The sequence below is a fragment of the Suncus etruscus genome, chromosome 9 (assembly GCF_024139225.1).
Source record: "Suncus etruscus isolate mSunEtr1 chromosome 9, mSunEtr1.pri.cur, whole genome shotgun sequence".
In the NCBI taxonomy this organism is placed as follows: domain Eukaryota; kingdom Metazoa; phylum Chordata; class Mammalia; order Eulipotyphla; family Soricidae; genus Suncus; species Suncus etruscus.
Window position 1 is genome coordinate 67,192,793 of NC_064856.1, and position 20,015 is coordinate 67,212,807.

General features: G+C 39.4%; 1 protein-coding gene and 1 non-coding gene across 2 annotated transcripts in view; one reads left to right on the plus strand and one right to left on the minus strand.

Moving 5' to 3' along the window:
- PIK3C2A (phosphatidylinositol-4-phosphate 3-kinase catalytic subunit type 2 alpha) overlaps positions 1-20,015 on the minus strand; it is a 118,464-nt gene that overhangs the window by 22,832 nt on the left and 75,617 nt on the right. Inside the window, exons 17-23 of the mRNA XM_049780982.1 lie at positions 18,566-18,659; positions 17,237-17,331; positions 16,721-16,901; positions 11,769-11,873; positions 10,022-10,114; positions 7,058-7,187; positions 1,877-2,013 (exon numbers count right to left, since the gene is read on the minus strand). Coding sequence (XP_049636939.1) covers positions 1,877-2,013; positions 7,058-7,187; positions 10,022-10,114; positions 11,769-11,873; positions 16,721-16,901; positions 17,237-17,331; positions 18,566-18,659 — 835 coding nt within the window. The remainder of the gene's footprint in view (positions 1-1,876; positions 2,014-7,057; positions 7,188-10,021; positions 10,115-11,768; positions 11,874-16,720; positions 16,902-17,236; positions 17,332-18,565; positions 18,660-20,015) is intronic.
- On the plus strand, positions 19,910-19,981 carry TRNAA-UGC (transfer RNA alanine (anticodon UGC)). Its single transcript has one exon. It is a non-coding gene; the product is annotated as a tRNA-Ala (tRNA).

The window sequence follows — 20,015 nt, forward strand, 5'->3', positions numbered from 1 at the left end:
AATGGTTTGCATGTGAAGGCCCAGGTTTGATCTCTGTACCCAAGCACAAGGCCAGGTGCTTCCCTGAGGATTGCTTAGATTTGGCCCCCAAATAAAAAACAAAAATCTATAAGAATTGAAAAGACTCAGAAAGTACAAAACATCTCTATTTTGTTGCTTAACAAAGTTAAATATTAATTGATATTAATAATTAATAATTAATATTTGTCGCCTCCAGCAGGCTCAGGGGACCATATGGAATGCCGGAATTCCAACCACTGTCCTTCTGCATGCAAGGCAAACACCCTACCACTGTGCTATCTCTCCAGGCCCCTAAACAGCACTTTTTAATGATCATTAATTATCACAACTATAAACTATTCCTTTTACAATAACAGTATAATGTCACAATGTGTACACTATAATTCTTTGCAGAATTCAATGAGATACAAAATAATCCCAATATTTACACAGCCATAAGAAAAGATAGTTATGAAATCTGCTGCTACATGGAGGAACCTAGAGAATATCAACCTGTGTGAAGTTAAAGGAAGAGAGACTGACACAGAATGATTTCTCTCATATGCAGAATATAAAAAAAAAACAAACAACATGGGGCCGGAGAGATAGCATGGAGGTAAGGCATTTGCCTTTCATGCAGGAGGTCATCAGTTCGAATCCCGGCGTCCCATATGGTCCCTCATGCCTGCCAGGAGCAATTTCTGAGCATGGAGCCAGGAATAACCCCTGAGCACTGCCGGGTGTGACCTCCCCCCAAAAAAAAAACCATATTGGTAGGGGCCGGAGTGATAGCACAGTGGGTAGGGCATTTACCTTCTATCTAGCCAGCCTGGGTTCAATCCCCAGCATCTCCTATGGTCTCCTAAGCCTGCCAGGAATAGTAGTTTTTGTTTGTTTTTGATTTTGGGTCACACCTACTGGTGCTCAGGGGTTACTCCTAGCTCTGTGTTCAGAAATCGCTCCTGGGCCAGAGACACAGCATGGAGGTAAGGCATTTGCCTTGCATACAGGACGGTGGTTTGAATCGGGGCATCCCATATGGTCTCCTGAGCTTGCCAGGAGCGATCTTTGAGCGTAGATCCAGGAGTAACCCCTGAACACTGCTGGGTGTAAACACCCACCACCCCAAATAAAAAGAAATCACTCCTGGCAGGCTCAGGGGACCATATGGGATGCCTGGATTCAAACCACCGTCCATCCTGAATTGGCTGTGTGCAAGGCAAACACCCTACTCTGTGCTATCTTTCCAGCCCGCTAGCAGTGGTTTCTAAAGACAGATCTAGGAATAACCTGAGCGCTGCTGTGTGGTCCCAAAACGAAACAAAAAACAACTACAACAAACAAATAAGAAAAGGTGGAAAGGAAGATCTCCTGGAACATTATTAAGACCTAATATGAGATATAATGTTCAGTGTTACAAAATCTGTTTTCTTTTTTTGGTTTTTCAGGCCACACCCATTTGATGCTCAGGGGTTACTCCTGGCTAAGTGCTCAGAAATTGCCCCGGGCTTGGGGAGACCATATGGGACGCTGGGAAAATCGAACCGCGGTCCTTCCTTGGCTAGTGCTTGCAAGGCAGACACCTTACCTCTAGCACCACCTCGCCGGCCCCACAAAATATGTTTTCAATGCCTCTACGTAATTGATTTCACGTAAATTTTTGCTATTAAAAGTATTTTGTTGCATACTCTTTCCTTTATAGCACTGGCTTCACCTAAATTTATGGTATTAAATGTATTCTGCTGTATATTCTTTCCTTTGCTTGGAAAAAAGTGGTTTCAAAAATCTGGACTAAATGCCTGGGAAAATAAAAATACTTAATACTTATACAACACATTTTCAATTCAATTATTTAGAATAGAAACATGCTAATTACCTTTTCATATTCCTCTTCAGAGGGATTGTATTTTCTCAGCCATTCCGCAAGTGGTTTATCTTTAAAGGATCCTGTCACACCATATTCCACTTGAATTTTTCTGAGGGTATCTGAAGCAGGAACCAGCTCCACCATACCTTTAACAACAAAACATGTCATGTGAAAATGTCTCTCAAAAGTACTGTTTCAGGGGGCCGGAGATATAGCATGGCAGTAAGGTGTTTGTCTTGCATGCAGAAGGTCAGTGGTTCAAATCCTGGCATCCCACATGGTCCTCCAAGCCAGGAATAATTTCTAAGCCAATAGCCAGGAGTAATTCCTGAGCGTCTAAGGGTGTGGCCCAAACACAAAAAGATAAAAAGAAAATATGGTTTAAGTAATGGGGATGGGGTTTAAACACCCAGCAATGCTCAGGGTGGCTGCATGCAAAGCAAGTACCTTACACACTGCACTATCCCTCTGGTCTCATCAAATTACTATTTTTTTTTGTACTTTTCAAAAGTACGCAATATGTAAAAAAAAATTTTTTTTAATTTTTTTCGCTCCCCCTCCCTCTCCCGCTCGCCCCGCCAAAAAATTTTTTTTTAATTTAAATTTTAAAATGTTTAATTTGACCATTTGAGATTATCTGTAGATGCTGGTTCTATGTGTAGCTTTATCTCACCTCCAGGATAAGATACTGACCTCATTCAGGAGTTACATGTTTTTCTGCTTTAGCATGAAAAACTTTCTCTAATCATGTAAAATAGGAATAATTCAAAACATAAGAAACCCTTTCAAAGTAAAGAACATATTATGATTGTTCTTATGATAGACTTAGTTCTCACAGTTTTATTTTCCTAAGTGAAATATCAATATGTGGATTGGCAAGACTGGTGAGTTTTTGTTGACTCATTTGTTTATGGGCCATACCCAGTAATGTTTAGGGGTCCAAATAGGGTGCCAGGAATTTACTTGGGTCAGTGGTGTGCAAATCATGTGCCCTGCCTGCTATTCTATCTCTCTGACTATTGAGCAAGTCATTTTTCTTTTTCTTTAGAATTCATTTAAAACCACTTCTCGGGGGCCGGAAAGATAGCACAGCAGTAACGTGTTTGCCTTGCTCAAAGCCAATCTAGGACTGATGATGGTTCGAATCCCGGGATCCCATATGGTTACCCCCACCCACCCCATGCCTGCCAGGAGTGATTTCTGAGCACAGAGCCATGAGTAAACCCTGAGAATCGACGGGTGTGATCCAAAATCCAAAACAAACGAACAAAAAAAAAAAAAACCCTGACTTCTCTGATGAACCTGGCAAGAGTAAATTCATTTGGATCCTTTTCTGTTGTGTAGGTTACATCTAGTTTATAGTGATATTCTTTTTTTCTTTTAATATATATCTTTATTTAAACTAATGATTACAAATATGATTGTAGTTGGGTATTAGTCATGCAAAGAATACCACCCTTCACTAGTGCAACATTCCCATCACCAATGTCCCAGATCTCCCTCCTCCCCACCCCACCCCCGCCTGTACTCTAGACAGGCTTCTACTTCCCTCATTCATTCACATTGTTATGATAGTTCTCAATGTAGTTATTTCTCTAACAACACTCATCACTCTTTGTGGTGAGCTTCATGTCATGAGCTGGACCTTCCAGCCCTCCTCTCTTTTGTCTCTGAGAATTACTGCAAAAATGTCTTTTATTTTTCTTAAAACCCATAGATGAGTGAGACTATTCTGCGTTTTTCTCGCTCCCTCTGACTTATTTCATTCAGCATAATATATATTATATATTCTTTTCCGATCTTAATTCTATGGAAGTCAGTTTTATATAAGAAAGTTTTATATGCACGCAGAGTTCTAATTTTATAATATGCATTTATACAATTACTCTGTATAAAACTATAGGCCTAAGTTAATAGTTCATACAAAGTACTGATACCTATGCAAGAAGTAGTCCCAGCCCTGAGAGAAATAAAAATCAATACATATGGGGATGATACAAGCAGTATTATTTGGCGAATATTAACAACAAATGCCAAGACTAGAGACTAGAGTTAAAATGTGCCCAGGTTTGTACAAAGATGGGTCAGGGAGACAGATCAAAAGATGGAGTGTAAGCTAGGGAGACAGATCAAAAGATGGAGTGTAAGCTTTGCACTACAGGTGATCCACCGTATTTATTCGAGTATAAATTGCAAAATTTTCTACCAAAAAAAGAAATCAAAATTTGGGTGCGCATTATAAACAAGGGCTGGGGTGGGGTGGCAGTGGCGGTCGGTCCAATGAGGGTACAGGCGAATTGTGAGTTCACACTGTGCCTTTTCCAGGCTGCAGCCATGCACTGTTTACAAGAGGACAAAGGAAAAAAAAAAAACCTCAAGAAACCTGGCCTATCTCTGTGACATCCTGGATTAAAACATCATGGAAAGACATACCAAAAGAAATGATCATCAAGAGTTTTTTAAAGACAGACATCAGTAATAAAATGGACAGCACAGAAGACGATCTGCTGTGGAATTCAGACTCAAGAAAGCGAAGAAACTGGAGAAAGAGATGTTCCTGCAGGGCATTTACCTTGTATGCAGATGACCCAGGACGGACCAGGTTCGATCTCAGGCATCCCATATGGTCCCCTGAGCCAAGAATGATTTCTGAGTATATAGCCAGTGCACACCTCTGAGCACCAGCAGGTGTGGCCCAAAAACAAAAAAAATCTGACTTTGGAAAGAAATGTAATAGTCAAAACAACTGACTTCTGTTGAATAAGCACATAATCCACTGCATATGGTACCCCAAGCACTATATAGGTCATTCCTGAGTACAAAACCATGCCTAGCTTCAGAGCACTATTGAGTGTGAAATGTCCAAAAATAAAAAAATAATAATAAAAATAAAAAACAAAATTTTATAAGGAATTAAAGAGGTTGAGAAGAAATAGATCAAAAAGTAACAAGAAAGTTAATAGGGCTGGGGCAATAGAGTAAGGCGATTGCCTTGCACAAAGCCATCCTGGGACTAAGCCAGGCTTGATCCCCGGCATCCCATACGGTTTCCTAAGCATGCCAGGAGTGGTTTCTGAGTGCAGAGCCAGAAGTAAGCCCTAAGAACCTCCAAGTGTGCACCCCCCCAAAAAAAAAAAGAGAGAGAGAGGAAAGTTAATAGAGGCTATACTTAGGTCTAAACTACAACATATATAACTATAGAATAGCCAAGATGGCTTCAGAAGAGCTAGTATAAATTATGATTTACTAGGAGCCGGAGATATAGCATGGAGGTAAGGTGTTTGCCTCTCATGCAGAAGGTCAGTGGTAACCCCTGAGCGTAGCCGGGTGTGACCCAAAACCAAAAAAAAAAAAAAAAAAAAGAATTATGATTTACTAGATATATTTGTGAATAAGCTCCATATATGACACTTTGCCCTTCTGCATTCTACAATATCCAAATACATTCTCAAGTTCTATGACTCACTTAAGACATTTATAGTGAGATCAAGTGATTAAAGTAACTTAAAGTCACATATAATTGGGGCTGGTGCAGTGGCGCTAGAGGTAAGGTGTCTGCCTTGCCAGCACTTGCCTAGGACGGACCGTGGTTCGATCCCCCGACATCCCATATGGTCCCCCAAGACAGGAGTGACTTCTGAGCGCATAGGCAGGAGTAACCCCCGAGCATCACCGGGTGTGCCCCCCCCCCCAAAAAAAAGTTACATATAATTAATGGCTAAAGAATTTGGAACTCAAATTGTAATTCTGGTCACTATGAAAAATTTGATTTAATTACATGATAGTTTTGTAAAAAGAACAAGGCTCAACGAACAGAAGACACTTATCTGTTCCCATGCATCTTAATATTTAAAAATATGCAATTTTCATGATTACCTAAAAATGCTGTGAAATCCTTTCAATATATGCATTTAAGCAAAATAAATGATAAAGATAGAAGGGTGATTATATAAATCTTTCAGATGATTTTCTAAGTTTGTAGGATTAGAATCAGGTATTTTGGGGCCGGGTAGGTGGCGCTGGAGGTAAGGTGTCTGCCTTGCAAGCGCTAGCCAAGGAAGGATGGCGGTTCGATCCCCCGGCGTCCCATATGGTCCCCCCAAGCCAGGGGCGATTTCTGAGCACATAGCCAGGAGTAACCCCTGAGCGTCAAACGGGTGTGGCCCAAAAACCAAAAAAAAAAAAAAAAAAAAAAAAAAGAATCAGGTATTTTTCACTTTCTGAAGCCATGTGATCTTTCCCCTTCTTTAAAACCTTACAGTACTGCCTCTGCTATTCAACCAGAACTACAAACTGTCTAAATTATTTTTTTCAATTACATATATTTTCTCCCCTCTAAAATAAGAGCATAAGGGGCCGGCGAGGTGGCACTAGAGGTTAGGTGTCTGCCTTGCAAGTGCTAGCCAAGGATCAGGACCACGGTTCGATCCCCCGGTGTCCCATATGGTCCCCCCAAGCCAGGGGCAATTTCTGAGCACTTAGCCAGGAATAACCCCTGAGCATCAAACAAGTGTGGCCCGAAGAAAAAAAAAAAACAAATAAAATAAGAGCATAAGTTAACTATTTGCAAATAATAGCTACTCAACATTTATCAAACACAAAATAATGATAATAGATACCAGGGAAGTAAGTCAGTGGTGTGATGCATGCTTGCTTAGCCCTGAGTTTGATTCTTGTCTCAAATTCCCTCTCTCCCCGAAAAATAAACAAATGGTGCAATTTTATTAAGAGAATTTTATGTAATAGTATGTATTAGATATTCCAATATCAAACATTTGTTATCTGAATTGTCACAGTATCTCTGTGAATGGTATTATTATGCACACTTAACATGTAGGAAGAAAAAAACATTAAGACAAAATCTGCTCTTCATAGAAGAAAATTCAAACTTTATTTTACTTTGCATAAATAAAATCAAACTTGGTTTAAAAACTACAATTAATTTTTAAAAGAAAAGTTTTAAATAAAGTCCTTGTTAAGTCAATAAATGGATATGTCTAATTCTTGTAAAAACGAAATTTATCAGAACTACTTAATGATCTACTGAACTGTGAACAAGTGAACCAATTCAGTAATATTAAGCTAAAAAACTTAAGATCATAGTATACTATTGTTCTGGTAGGCCAGGTACATTCTAAGTTAAATTCACCAAGAAATGAAAACGTACTAAAACACAGATAACAGACATACCTCGATCTCTGCCAGTAGAGAGACATTTGAAAATAACCATCCTCAAATCTAGTCCTTCTTTAAGCCAGATCTTGTCCATAATTTTTATCATCTGTAGAGCTAACATATCTTGCCGAAGATCTTCACCAACCTTGAAATCAAGGAAGCAAGATGAAAATTGGGTCTTTCCAAGAGACTTAATAATAAATTGCATACTATAAGAGGTGGGAGGTGGGAGCTGGGAAGACGGAAGAAATACAAAAAAATGGTATCAGCAGATTGGCCCCTTTTCTTTTCCTGAAGTACAGCTACAGAAAAATACCATATATACTCGAGTATAAGCCAACCTCCACATATTCTACCCTAAAATCTGGGAAAACTTAGTGACTCGAGTATAAGCCAATGTGGAAAACGCAGCAGCCACTGGTAAATTTCAAAAATAAAAATATATACCCAAAATAATTACAATAATTGAGGAACCAGTAAGTTAAATGTTTTTCAATATTTATTGCTAAAGAAAAACTGTAAACTACAACAATAACTATAAAACTTTAAAGTGCAGAAAACCATAGCTTAACAGGTAATCAAGCTACTAAATCACAAGGTTAAAATCTTCAAAACTGGATTCCTCTTCCTCCTCCTCCTCTTCTGTATGTCCAAACAGAGCTTTAGCTGTATCTGATATGAGAGTATCAGCATAGACACTGTCATCTCTGAGTTTGCAGATATCATCATCACTGCTGTCGGTCTCATACAAAGTGCAGAATACTGTGGGTTAACTAGTTCAGTGGCATCCAATTCAGTTCAGCTGCCTACCTTTTCAGCTCAGCCACAATTTGTAGACTGAGCTGAAGCACCGCCCCTCCAGCAGATGGCAGAAGACAACTGGAGACTGTGCATTTGATTCAGTGCACTCACACCGAATCAAATAACCTGTATGAACTGAGTATAAGCCGAGATCGGGTTTTTCGGCACAAATTTTGTGCAGGAAAAGCTCACCTTATACTCGAATATATACGGTACTAAACCTCTTTAAGTCTGTTTTCTTGTATCCTACACCATAGTTGTATCAATGACAGTATTTTGACTGAAACATTGAATAATTTGGTAAGATGTTATACTGGGGGAAAACTGAGCAAAGGACAGTTTATAATTATCTTAAAAGTGTATATATATATATATATTTGGGGCCGGCGAGGTGGCGCTACAGGTAAGGTGTCTGCCTTGCAAGCGTTAGCCAAGGAAAGGACCGCGGTTCGATCCCCCGGCGTCCCATATGGTCCCCCCAAGCCAGGGGCAATTTCTGAGCAGACAGCCAGGAGTAACCCCTGAGCATCTAACGGGTGTGGCCGATCCAGGACCAAAGGTGGTTGGTTCAAATCCCGGTGTCCCATATGGTTCCCTGTGCCTGCCAGGAGCTATTTCTGAGCAGACAGCCAGGAGTAACCCCTGAGCATCTAATGGGTGTGGCCCGAAAAACCAAAAAAAGAAAAAAAAAAAAAAAGGAAAAGAAAAAGTATATATATATATTTGTTTTTTAGGTCACACCCGGCATTGCTCAGGGGTTACTCCTGGCTGTCTGCTCAGAAATAGCTCCTGGCAGGCACGGGGAACCATATGGGACACTGGGATTTGAACCAACCACCTTTGGTCCTGGATCGGCCGTTTGCAAGGCAAATGCCGCTGTGCTATCTCTCTGGGCCCATCTTAAAAGTACATTTAAGGACTGAAAAGATGGCTTTATTGGTTAAACACATGTTTTTGAGGTCTGAGTTTAATGGGAGTTTAGTTGGCACACTATGCAAAATAGAAAGGCTGGAAAGCAATTACCTTAACTCCTATTCTATCTCTCTGGGCCCTAGAGGTCCAACTTAAATATATAGGGTCCCATGAGGACTGCCTGGAATGACTCCCCAAGCACAGAGTTGGAACATAGCTTCCTCCCACCCCACCCCTCAGGAGCACCACTAGATATGAACCAAAACAAAAAATGTCTATTTAAAATGACACCTAGGGCTGGAAAGATAAGAGATAAGTAGCTCTCTCTACAGCAATTTTGGTTCAAATCCTCAATACTACACAACAGGAATCATTCCTAAGCACAAAGCTAGGAATAACTCCTGAGCACCACCAGGTATGGCCTCAAAACTAATCCAAATAAACTTTAAATTAAAAATAAACAAAAAGACAGGCCTACATGTTTGGGAACATGGTATAGATATCAAAAGTGGTTCAAAAAGGTGGTTCATCTTTATGAACACCCAATTTATCAAACTCCTGAATTAAATAAAATTTCTAATCCTCCTTCAAATGTAATAATTATAAGCATAACAGATGTTTGATGATAAATTATTGGGCAGTGCTTGATTCCTAATGCTCTACACTGATAAGATATATCTTTTTGTTTTGTTTTGGTTTTGATTTTGGGCCACACTTAGTAGTGCTTAGGGCTTAATCCTGGAGATGTGTTAGGGCTTACTCCTAGGGTGGAGGGAACAGGATATGGATGGAACCATATGAAATTCTGGAAATCGAACAAGAGTTGGCTATGTGCAAAGCAAGTGTCTTACCACTGTATTATCTCTTCAGCACCCTGATGAGATATTAAATAATTTCAATTACTGTTATAACTTGGGAACAGAATTTGAGAAAAAATATTAAATAGGGGGCCAGAATGTTAGCACAATTCCTTCCCAGTGGTTGAGCTGGGTTCAATCCCAGATACCCATATGGTCCTTTGAGCCTGACAGAGATGATTTCTGAGTGAAGAGACTGAAGAATGCCTGGGTGCTGCCGGGTGTGGCCCAAGGGAAGGGAGAAGAGGAAGAGAAGGGAAGGAAATGAAGAAATATTAACTAGCATTTAAAAACACTGTAAACTTAATCAAAGCAACAGTTTAATAGTAGAACACACTTTTTGAAGCCCTGGATTTATCCCCAGCACCAAAACAAACAAAAACACCAAAAGGAATCTTAATTGATTTACCTTAAACATGACATTAATTTCTTCCCCCAGTGGATCAGCATTTACCATTGCAACTTTCAAGGGCACAGCATTAGAACTGAAGAAGGAACAAGACTACAAATAAAACATGTTAAGCATTAGAAATACTATACTGGAATAAAAACAGGTCTATCATTTTTTTTCAACCTAGGTATTCCTCCTATAACTAGTTCCTTTGATTTGATTTATAGCAAGTGAAGTAAAGTAACACAGGTAAACTCCTTTTTCAGATTATATCACATTTAAGATATATAAAAATTTTAACTTAAAAATAGCACATATGAATGAAATATCTACATCTCTCTAGGCAGAGAGGAAAAACCGTAATAACCTGAGACAAGTTGAAACAAAACAAGCCACTGTACGAAAAAAACAACTGAAATATTAAGGTTTAGGGAGTGCAGTAAAGATGATCAAGGTGTGGGCCTTGGATACAATCCTTGTTGGGTGTGACCCAAAAAAACAAACAAAACAAACAAAGCACAAATTTTTTTGTACTTTTCTCTCTAAACCAATGTGATCTGAGATAAAACTTTTTTTTTTTTTTTTTTTTTTTGGTTTTTGGGCCACACCCGGCGGTGCTCAGAAATAGCTCCTGGCAGGCACGGGGACCATATGGGACACCGATTCGAACCAACCACCTTAGGTCCTGGATCGGCTGCTTGCAAGGCAAACACCGCTGTGCTATCTCTCCAGGCCCAGATAAAACTTTTATGTCTTTTACAATACTATTAATTCATGGAATAAATTAAAACTAAACCAAATTTTTTGTTTTATTTTGTTTTTTTGGGCCACACCAGTTTGATGCTCAGGGTTTACTCCTGGCTAAACGCTCAGAAATTGCCCCTGGCTTGGGGGGATCGAACCTCGGTCCTTCCTTGGCTAGCGCTTGCAAGGCAGACACCTTACCTCTAGCGCCACCTCGCCGGCCCCTAAACCTAATCATTTTATTAGCAAAGATCTAATCTCACCTTAAAATAAAACTGATTTAAAAACTAATTTAAGACAGTGAGACGAATTTTAACAAATAAATATCAAGGGAAAATATAATCTCCCCAGCCTTCAGTGAAATAGGAATATGGCTCAGCAACAAAGTAAATATCTAACATGTAAATATCAATCAAATAACAAAGTATTTGTTATTGTATAACAGCAGAAAGATAAAATCATCCTTTTAGGAGGTCAGGAGCCAGATGCTGGAGCATGCAGAAGGCCTGGGTTCAAATCCTGGAATTGCATGAGCCAATGAGCAACCACAGGGAGTGACTCTGAAGTAATAAGATCAAATTGGAGTTACTTTACTGAATAAGTATTTCTATCCTAGTCTTTCTTTCATCTTTTGGCCACACAAGGGTGTGCTCAGAGTTTACTCCTCAATCTGTGCTCAGGGATCACACCTGATGGGCTCCGGGGAATCAAATGGCTAGCCATTTACAGAGAAAGGAAAAAATGATTGCCTGTAAATGGGTGGTTTTACTGACAGTATATACCTCTCAATACCTATGATCACATAGAATATAATTCATTTCAAGGTAACATGAAATAAAGTTTATTCTTTCAAGACTAATAACCAAGTATTAGTCTGAGATTTACTGAGGTAAATCTTGATGTAACACAAATACCTTTAAATACTTAAACAACCTAACTAGGTTTTATAAACATCTGCCCTAAACATTTTCCTCCTACACATTATTTTGAAATGCAATAAAAATTATATTTTATGTCTTACCTTAATATTTAATTCTTTTGCCACGAGACTTGGATTTAGAGGGAGTCGACATTTATTTTTTAGAAAAAAGGACTGTACTCTTTCCATACTCCTTTGGAGAACGACCTACAATAAAAGGTAACTGTAAGTACATAATGAAATTGAGACCTTTTTTTTTTTTTTTGGTTTTTGGGTCACACCCGGCAGCGCTCAGAAATCGCCCCTGGCAGGCACATGGACCATATGGGATGCCGGAATTCGAACCACCGACCTTCTGCATGAAAGGCAAATGCTTTACCTCCATGCTATCTCTCCGGCCCCTTGAGACCTATTTTTAAGACAACAAAGTAAGATGAGCATTTAGTTTATTGATTTTAGTGAAGCAAAGTAGTTTTTATTGAACAGAACTTGTTTAGAAGGATGTGGGTGGACAGAAAGAGGAAATATGTGTTCAAGAGAGAGCATGGGCTTCAAAAGAAAAGCCCATGCATACCCAGTTTTTAAAATATCCAGTTGGGGACTGGGAAGATCTTACAGTGGGGATAAGGTGCGTGCCTTGCATGCAGTCTTTCCAGTTTCAATCCCTGGTACTGTACCAGGAATGATTCTGGCACAGAGCCAGAAGTGAACCTTGCAAAAAAGACAAAGACAGGTTTTTGATTTCCCGGATTGAGCGATACATGAAAGCAGCCCCAGGAATTGCTCACTGTCCTAAACCATCTATTCTACATTATAAAGTGAAGCTATGAGTGAGTTCCAATGATGCCAACATATGCTAAGCACCACAACTAAAGATAAAGAAGGGCAACAGTCAAGAGTGTGGCACTTATAAGTCTGGAAGACAAAACCACACTCCTAAAATAAAGTCATCATGCTTGCATTCAGTCAGCTCCATACATTCTTTAAAAAGATATATACCGGGCCCGGAGAGATAGAACAGCGGCATTTGCCTTGTAAGCAGCCGATCCAGGACCAAAGGTGGTTGGTTCGAATCCCGGTGTCCCATATGGTCCCCCGTGCCTGCCAGGAGCTATTTCTGAGCAGACAGCCAGGAGTAACCCCTGAGTATCGCCGGGTGTGACCCAAAAACCAAAAACCAAAAAAAAAAAAAAAATATATATATATATATATATATACCATGTCATGAAAAACGTGACTACAGGAGAGGTTGGGCCATGTCCCCTCCCTGCAAGAGCCATGACAACCACATCCAACCAAAACCACTGCTTCACCAATGAAACAACTTCACCATTTAATCGCTGATCTCCGCATAGACATCAAGCTGACTAAAACTCAAGGTGTGCTTATATTTGAACTGACATCATCAGAATGTTTTTGGAATGAGTGTGGGAACCCTCTCCCCACCTTCTCTCTAATATTTCCAGAAGGCCTTCAAGCCAAAATCACCACCCACAAAACCTGCAATATTGGCCATAGAACTTGGAATTCCTGGACTGTGTGACTACATTTGCAGCTGTACAACTCCAATTTCTTTTTAATATTGTCATCTCAGTAGAAACACACCAAGTTAGATGTCAGTGTGTATTCAAAGTTACCTAATCCTCAGAAACAAAACAAGTAACATAAAATCAACAAGCAACAAATTTCTTTCTTTCATTCTTTCTTTTTTTTTTTGGTTTTTGGGCCACAGCCGGCGGTGCTCAGGGGTTACTCCTGGCTGTCTGCTCAGAAATAGCTCCCGGCAGGCACAGGGGACCATATGGAACACCGGGATTCAAACCAACCAACCACCTTTGGTCCTGGATCGGCTACTTACAAGGCAAACACCGCTGTGCTATCTCTCCGGGCCCAGCAACAAATTTCTTAGCAAACATTCCAACAATCACTTGATGACCTTATTGCAAGATACATTAATTTTCACAAATTCTCCTTTTTATTTGGGGTGGGGAGTCTGGGCCACACCAGGTGATGCTATGTGCTCCTGGCTTGGGGGACCATATGGGATGCCAGAGGATCAAACTGCGGTCCGTCCTAAGCCACGTGCAAGGCAAGCAAACGTCCTACCGCTCTGCCCCAATTTTCACAAATTTTCTTATTGCTGCACTTTTAAAGAATATAATTTCATTACCATTTGCCTGTAAACAAGCAATATAAATAATATTATTTCATGCCTGTCAAGGGCCTAGACTTGGGAATGGGTAGGTTGAATATCTGGGGACAATGGTGGAGGGAATTTTACATTGGTGTTGGGATCAGTCTTAGAACAAATGTATTATGAGCAATTGTGTAATGTATAATTGTTAAAAGTAATTAAGACACATGTGTGGCCTGGATACATGGTGCTTAAGCACAAGTCACCGCATCTCCCTCCTTGAAATGTATACTTTCACGCTGGGTTGTTATCAGGGGGCTCTCCACCTTTGGAGAAGCCTGAGCTCTCTCTTGAGTGCATTACTCCTCCAGGGGTCTCAAACTCCTCCGTATATTTTGTGGCCCTGCCCTAGAGGAATCCTTTTTTGTTTTGTTTTGTTTTAGTTGTCTGCGTCACACCCCCCAATGTTCAAGGCTTACTACTGACTTTGCACTCAAGAATCACTCCGACTCTGCCTCCTGCAGCTTGCAGGTAAATTGAGTTTGAGATCCCTGCTTACTCTCGTTCTCTCTCTTACCCTCTCCCTCCCATTTCTCAGTACCTCCAAATAAAACCTTTTTTTTTTTACTTAAAAAAAAGAAAAAAACAAGTAATTACTATTATTTATGGTCAACTTATTGTCAACAAAAGTGACAAGCTTATTCTCATTGGGAAAGAATGATGCTGGAACAATCATATAACTACAAGAAAAAAAGTAAAGTTAGGAGCCAGAATGATAGCACAGCTGGTAGGGTGTTTGCCTTGTACACAGCTGGACCAAGTTCAATTCCCAGAATCCCATATGGAAGCCTGCCAGGAGTAATTCCTGAGCACCTATGAATGTGGCCCCCCCCAAAAAAAACAAAAATAAATCAAACAAACAAACAAAACCAATGAAGATAACTATTAGCTGATTCCATTAAAAAAATTAAAACCTGATTAAAAAAAAAGTTAAATGCAATAATAAAGTCCTAAAATAAAATACTGGTATGCATTTTTATAGTTTTGATTTTAATAATGAATTTATGATATATTAAAAACACACATATCAAAACAAATAATAAACTGGATGTCATAAAATTAAGTTATTGCTTTTCAAAGGACTCAAAAAAATTAAAAACATAGTCGACAGGCTGGTGAGTCGGTTCACTGGGGTTTGTATGAGGGAGGACTGGATTTGACGCAAAATACCTTACGGTCCCCTAGACACTTCAGAGACTGACCTCCTGCACAATCTATCTGGAGTAGCCCCTGAGCACTGCTACAAATAGCTGGTGAGGATAAGGAGAAATTGCTAGAAAATGATGAAGCTCGCTTGGGATCAGTAGTTTCTCAAAAAAGTTCAACATAAGAGACAAGAGAGATAAAACTGGTTTAGACGATTACCTTGAATGCAGCCAACCCCAGTTCTATTCATGGTACTACAGATAGTTTGCCAAATCACAGGCATGCCAGAAGTAACCCCTGAGCATAGAGCTAGGTGCCATACCTGAGCATCACCAGGCATGGTCCCCAAACCAAAAAAGGTTATACAGTAGAAAGGAGTGAAAGTCCATTAACTAATGAACGAATAAAATAAAGTAACATTAAAAATGTTTAAACTTTTCTCCTAATTTTAATTTTCTCATACTACATATCTGGCTTTTCAATTTGCAAATTTTGTAAATTCTTAGAAAAGTCAAACTGGGCCTGGAGAGATAGCACAGCAGCGTTTGCCTTGCAAGCAGCCGATCCAGGACCAAAGGTGGTTGGTTTGAATCCCGGTGTCACATATGGTCCCCCGTGCCTGCCAGGAGCTATTTCTGAGCAGACAGCCAGGAGTAACCCCTGAGTACCGCCGGTTATGGCCCAAAAACCAAAAAAAAAAAAAAAAAAAAAGTCAAACTGAACCTTCAACTGATTTTTTTTTTCTGACTTAAACTTAGCTAATGAGTGGTATTATTCTCAGATCTATGCTTTAGTTTAGCTTATTAAGGTTTACTAAAGCAGTTTTTCTTTTTTTTTTTGTTTTTGTTTTTGTTTTTGGGCCACACCCTGTGACGCTCAGGGGTTACTCCTGGCTATGCGCTCAGAAGTTGCTCCTGGCTTCTTGGGGGACCATATGGGACGCCGGGGGATCTAACCGCGGTCCGTCCTAGGCTAGCGCAGGCAAGGCAGGCACCTTACCTCCAGCGCCACCGCCCGGCCCCTAAAGCAGTTTTTCAACCTTTGTGTCAAAGGCACACTTTTCATGAAAAAAATCATGAGACACACCACCTTTAAAAATATTAAAAAATTTAACTCTATGCCTATATTGACTATATGTAAAGTAATTCTCTTAAATAGAAATCAAATAAACACAAAGAAATTATTTTACAATTATTTTATTATGAAATAATCTGATGACTGGTCTATTTGTGAGCCGAAGCCGCATGTTACAGATGAAATTGGAATTTTTCCCACGGCACACCAGACAATATCTCACGGCACACTAGTGTGCTGTGACACAATGGTTGAAAAATGCTGTACAGAAACTGATAATCTGACTCTATAAGTTTATTTGTAAAGCACCTAAAAAATATGAAACATAGACCAGAGAGATAGCATGGAGGTAAGGTGTTTGCCTTTTATGCAGAAGGACGGTGGTTTGAATCCTGGCATCCCATAGGGTCCCCCAGCCCGCCAGGAGCGATTTCTGAGCATAGAGCCAGGAGTAACCCCTGAGCGCGGCCAGGTCTGACCCAAAGAGTTAAAAATAAATAAATGAATAAATAAAAAAATAATATGAAACCACTTAAAATAACTATTAGAATACAAAAGGAAAAGACAGAATCATTTTAGTATAATAAGGTTCTTTTCCCATCAAAATATTTATGTTGCCTCTTAGGAGTACATAACATACCTGTCTGGTTGATCCAGTAGCTTGCCTTACTTTTTCTGCTACTCCTCCTAAAAGCTGCACAAGTTTTGTCTGTTTCAGAAGTTCTTCTCTGAGTCCTTTTCCTCCTACTGAGAGGAGAGCACCCAAAACATGTTCATATCGAGCACCAAAGTGTGCGTCATGCAGTGCATCCTTGAGAAGCCTAACACAGCAAAATATTTGTCAGCCACTTCTAAGCAATTTCTCAAAAACCAGTGTAACAAGTTTAATTTTTGGTAATCATAAATTTCTTGTAAGTTATATAAGCACACAAAATGTATCTACAATGACAGTTCTATCATGACAAATGTCTTTAAAGTATTTTTAAATTAAAATATTTTAGCATAAAATTTAGTATTCTAATATTTTTAATAAAACATTCAGTAACCAGATGTTACCTAATACAAGTAATGAGAGTATAACATTTAGACTTTTTTAAATATATATATTTTGAAAATAAAAGGAAAATAAGAAAAGTAAAGATAATTTAAATCTTACCAATATAAATTATGTGCTATACGTATATTTCCCAATGCCCTGGACAAAAGGAAGCGCACTAGAGAACTATTCAAGTAAATTTCATATTTCAATGCCTAGATACAAAGGAAAAGAATTATTAATCATTATTATCAATTTTTTACTAGAGAGGCTAATAATATTATTTATGAAGAGAAACTATGATAATTAACAAGCTATACTAAAAAAACAAATAGTAAAGAATAGATCTGTGAATAATAACACTTATTAGCTATATTTAAGTCAGGAAAGAAAAATCAAGGTTCAGTCTGATTTTTCTAAGAATTTACAAAGTCCGCAAATTGCAAGTATATATAGTATGGGAAAATCGAAATGAGAAAACGTTGGTACTAAATCCAATTGCAATTCAATTTAACATTTCAATGCTTCAAAAGTAGATTTTGGGGTTTTTTTTTTGTTTATTTGCTTGTTTGTTTTTTGGGATCACACCCGGCAGCACTCGGGTTACTCCTGGTTCTGCTGGCACTGCACTCAGAAATCGTTCTTTGCTGGATTGGGAACCATATGGGATTCCGGGATTCAAACCACCACCCGTCCTGGATCGGCTCTGCATACAAGGCGAACACTCTACTGCTATGCTATCTCTCTGGCCCCTTTCAAAAGCATTTTAAATCAAAACAGAGGTGGGGCACATATAAAACTTGTGTTGGAACTCTGGTACCGTATATAATCAGGCCCAGCACCACCAGACTTGTTCCCTGAATACTAAGTCAGGAATAAGTACTGAACTAGCAAGAATGATCTGATGATATTAATAATAATATAGGAGTACAGAAAGTTCCCTACTCTTTTCTTTCTTTCTTTTTTTTTTTTTTTTGGTTGTTGAGCCACACCGAGCAGTGTTCAGGGGTTACTCCTGGCTCTGCACTCAGGAATCACTCCTCGCAGGCTCAGGGGACCATATAGAATGCCAGGAATCGAACACAGGTCCATCCTGGTTCTGCTGTGTGCAAGGCAAACGCCCTATCACTTTGCTATCTCTCTGGCATGAAAATTCCCTACTTTTAAGAGGTGTGGTGAGAGTAGGGAAGGTAGGTAACTAACTCAGTAAAAACAAACCAAAAAAAAAAAAAAAAAAAAAAAAAAAACACCAAAAAAAAAAAATCTCTCGGAGAGCAAAAATACAGCACATAGCACTTGCTTTATAGGCAACCAATCCAGCTTCAATCTCAGATACCCCAGACAGTCCCCATAGCCAACCAGAAATGATCCTTGAGTGCAGAGTCAGAAATAAGTCTTCAGCTATGCTGGGTGTGGGCCAAAACAAGACAAAACAAAACAAGAACTCACCTGTACGAACTGTGGAAGTAGATCTGTTAGCTCATCATCACTAATAGGTTCAATCCAGTTCACAGCTAGAGACCTCACTTCCTGATCAGCAAATCTAGAAGAGTGCCAAAAACCAAGATTTATCAGTGATTTATTTAGGGAAACTGTATTTCCTAAAAAATGAATAAAAGGAATAGATCTCAATCTATTCCTATTAAAGAATAATCAAAAAGTTCTTTAGTCAAAGAGTATGGCAGTATATTTCTCTTTTTAGTTTTTGGTTTACATTCAGTGTTGCTGAAGATCAAATATGAGCCAGCTGTATTCAAGGCAAAGTGACTCACACTGGCCCTCTTTCTTGTGTGTATTTTTCTTTTGGGGCTACACCTGGTGGCTCTTAAAGTTCACTTACTTCTAGCTCTGCACTCAGAAATTTCTTCTGGTGGGCTTGGTGGACTATATGGTTTGCTGGAAATTAAACCTGGATGGCTAACTGCAAGACAAATGCCCTATTCTGCTGTACTATCTATCATTCTAGGTCCTGGCCCCTTTTTTTATTACATATTTTTAAAAGAAGTAAAATTTTGCTGGCTATATGAAAAATTATTTTGGAGGTCACAAAGATAACATAAGTTTAAACTATTGTTTTGAACACAGTCAATCCCATTTTGATCCTGAACCTCATATAGTCTCGTGAGTACTACCAGAGTAGAGTGATCCCCGAGAGCAGAGACAGGATTAGGACATGTGCACCAATAGTAGAGCACCCAACTTTGAATTATTCATCCTAAAATATAAAAGTAAAACAAATTATTCAAAATTCACAACTTCTCTGGAGTCAGAGAATTAAGAAATAAGGCACTTGCTCTCCATCCAGGGGATCTGTTTAACCTCCAGCATCACATATGTCTTCTCCAAAACCCACCAGGAATGATCCCTGACCTCAGAGCCAGGAATAAGGCCTGAGCACTACCAAATAATAACCCTAAACAAAAAAGGATTTACAACTTCTCTTTTGGGAGTTAGTTTTAAATAGTATCATTTGCCAGGCCAGAGAGATAGAAAGGAGGTAAGGTGTTTGCCTTGTGTGCAGAAGGACGGTGGTTCAAATCCCAGAATCCCATATGGTCCCTGGTGCCTGCCAGGGGCGATCTCTGAGCGCAGAACCAGAGTAACCCCTGAGCACTGCCGGGTGTGACCCAAAAACCAAAAAAAAAAAAAACAAACCATACGCCTTTTCGTTTTTTTTTATTGCTACAGCTCATAAATATTATTTTTTCCTCAATTTTAAAACAAAGCACATGCACATTTACTCTGTCCCTCAAGTTCCCAGATTGTAGTACATTATAACATTTCTTATGGCTAGGGGATGTAGCTCAGTGGTAGAGCGCATGCTTTGCATGTATGAGGCCCCGGGTTCAATCCCCGGCATCTCCACTCTCTGATCCCCCGGCGTCCCATATGGTCCCCC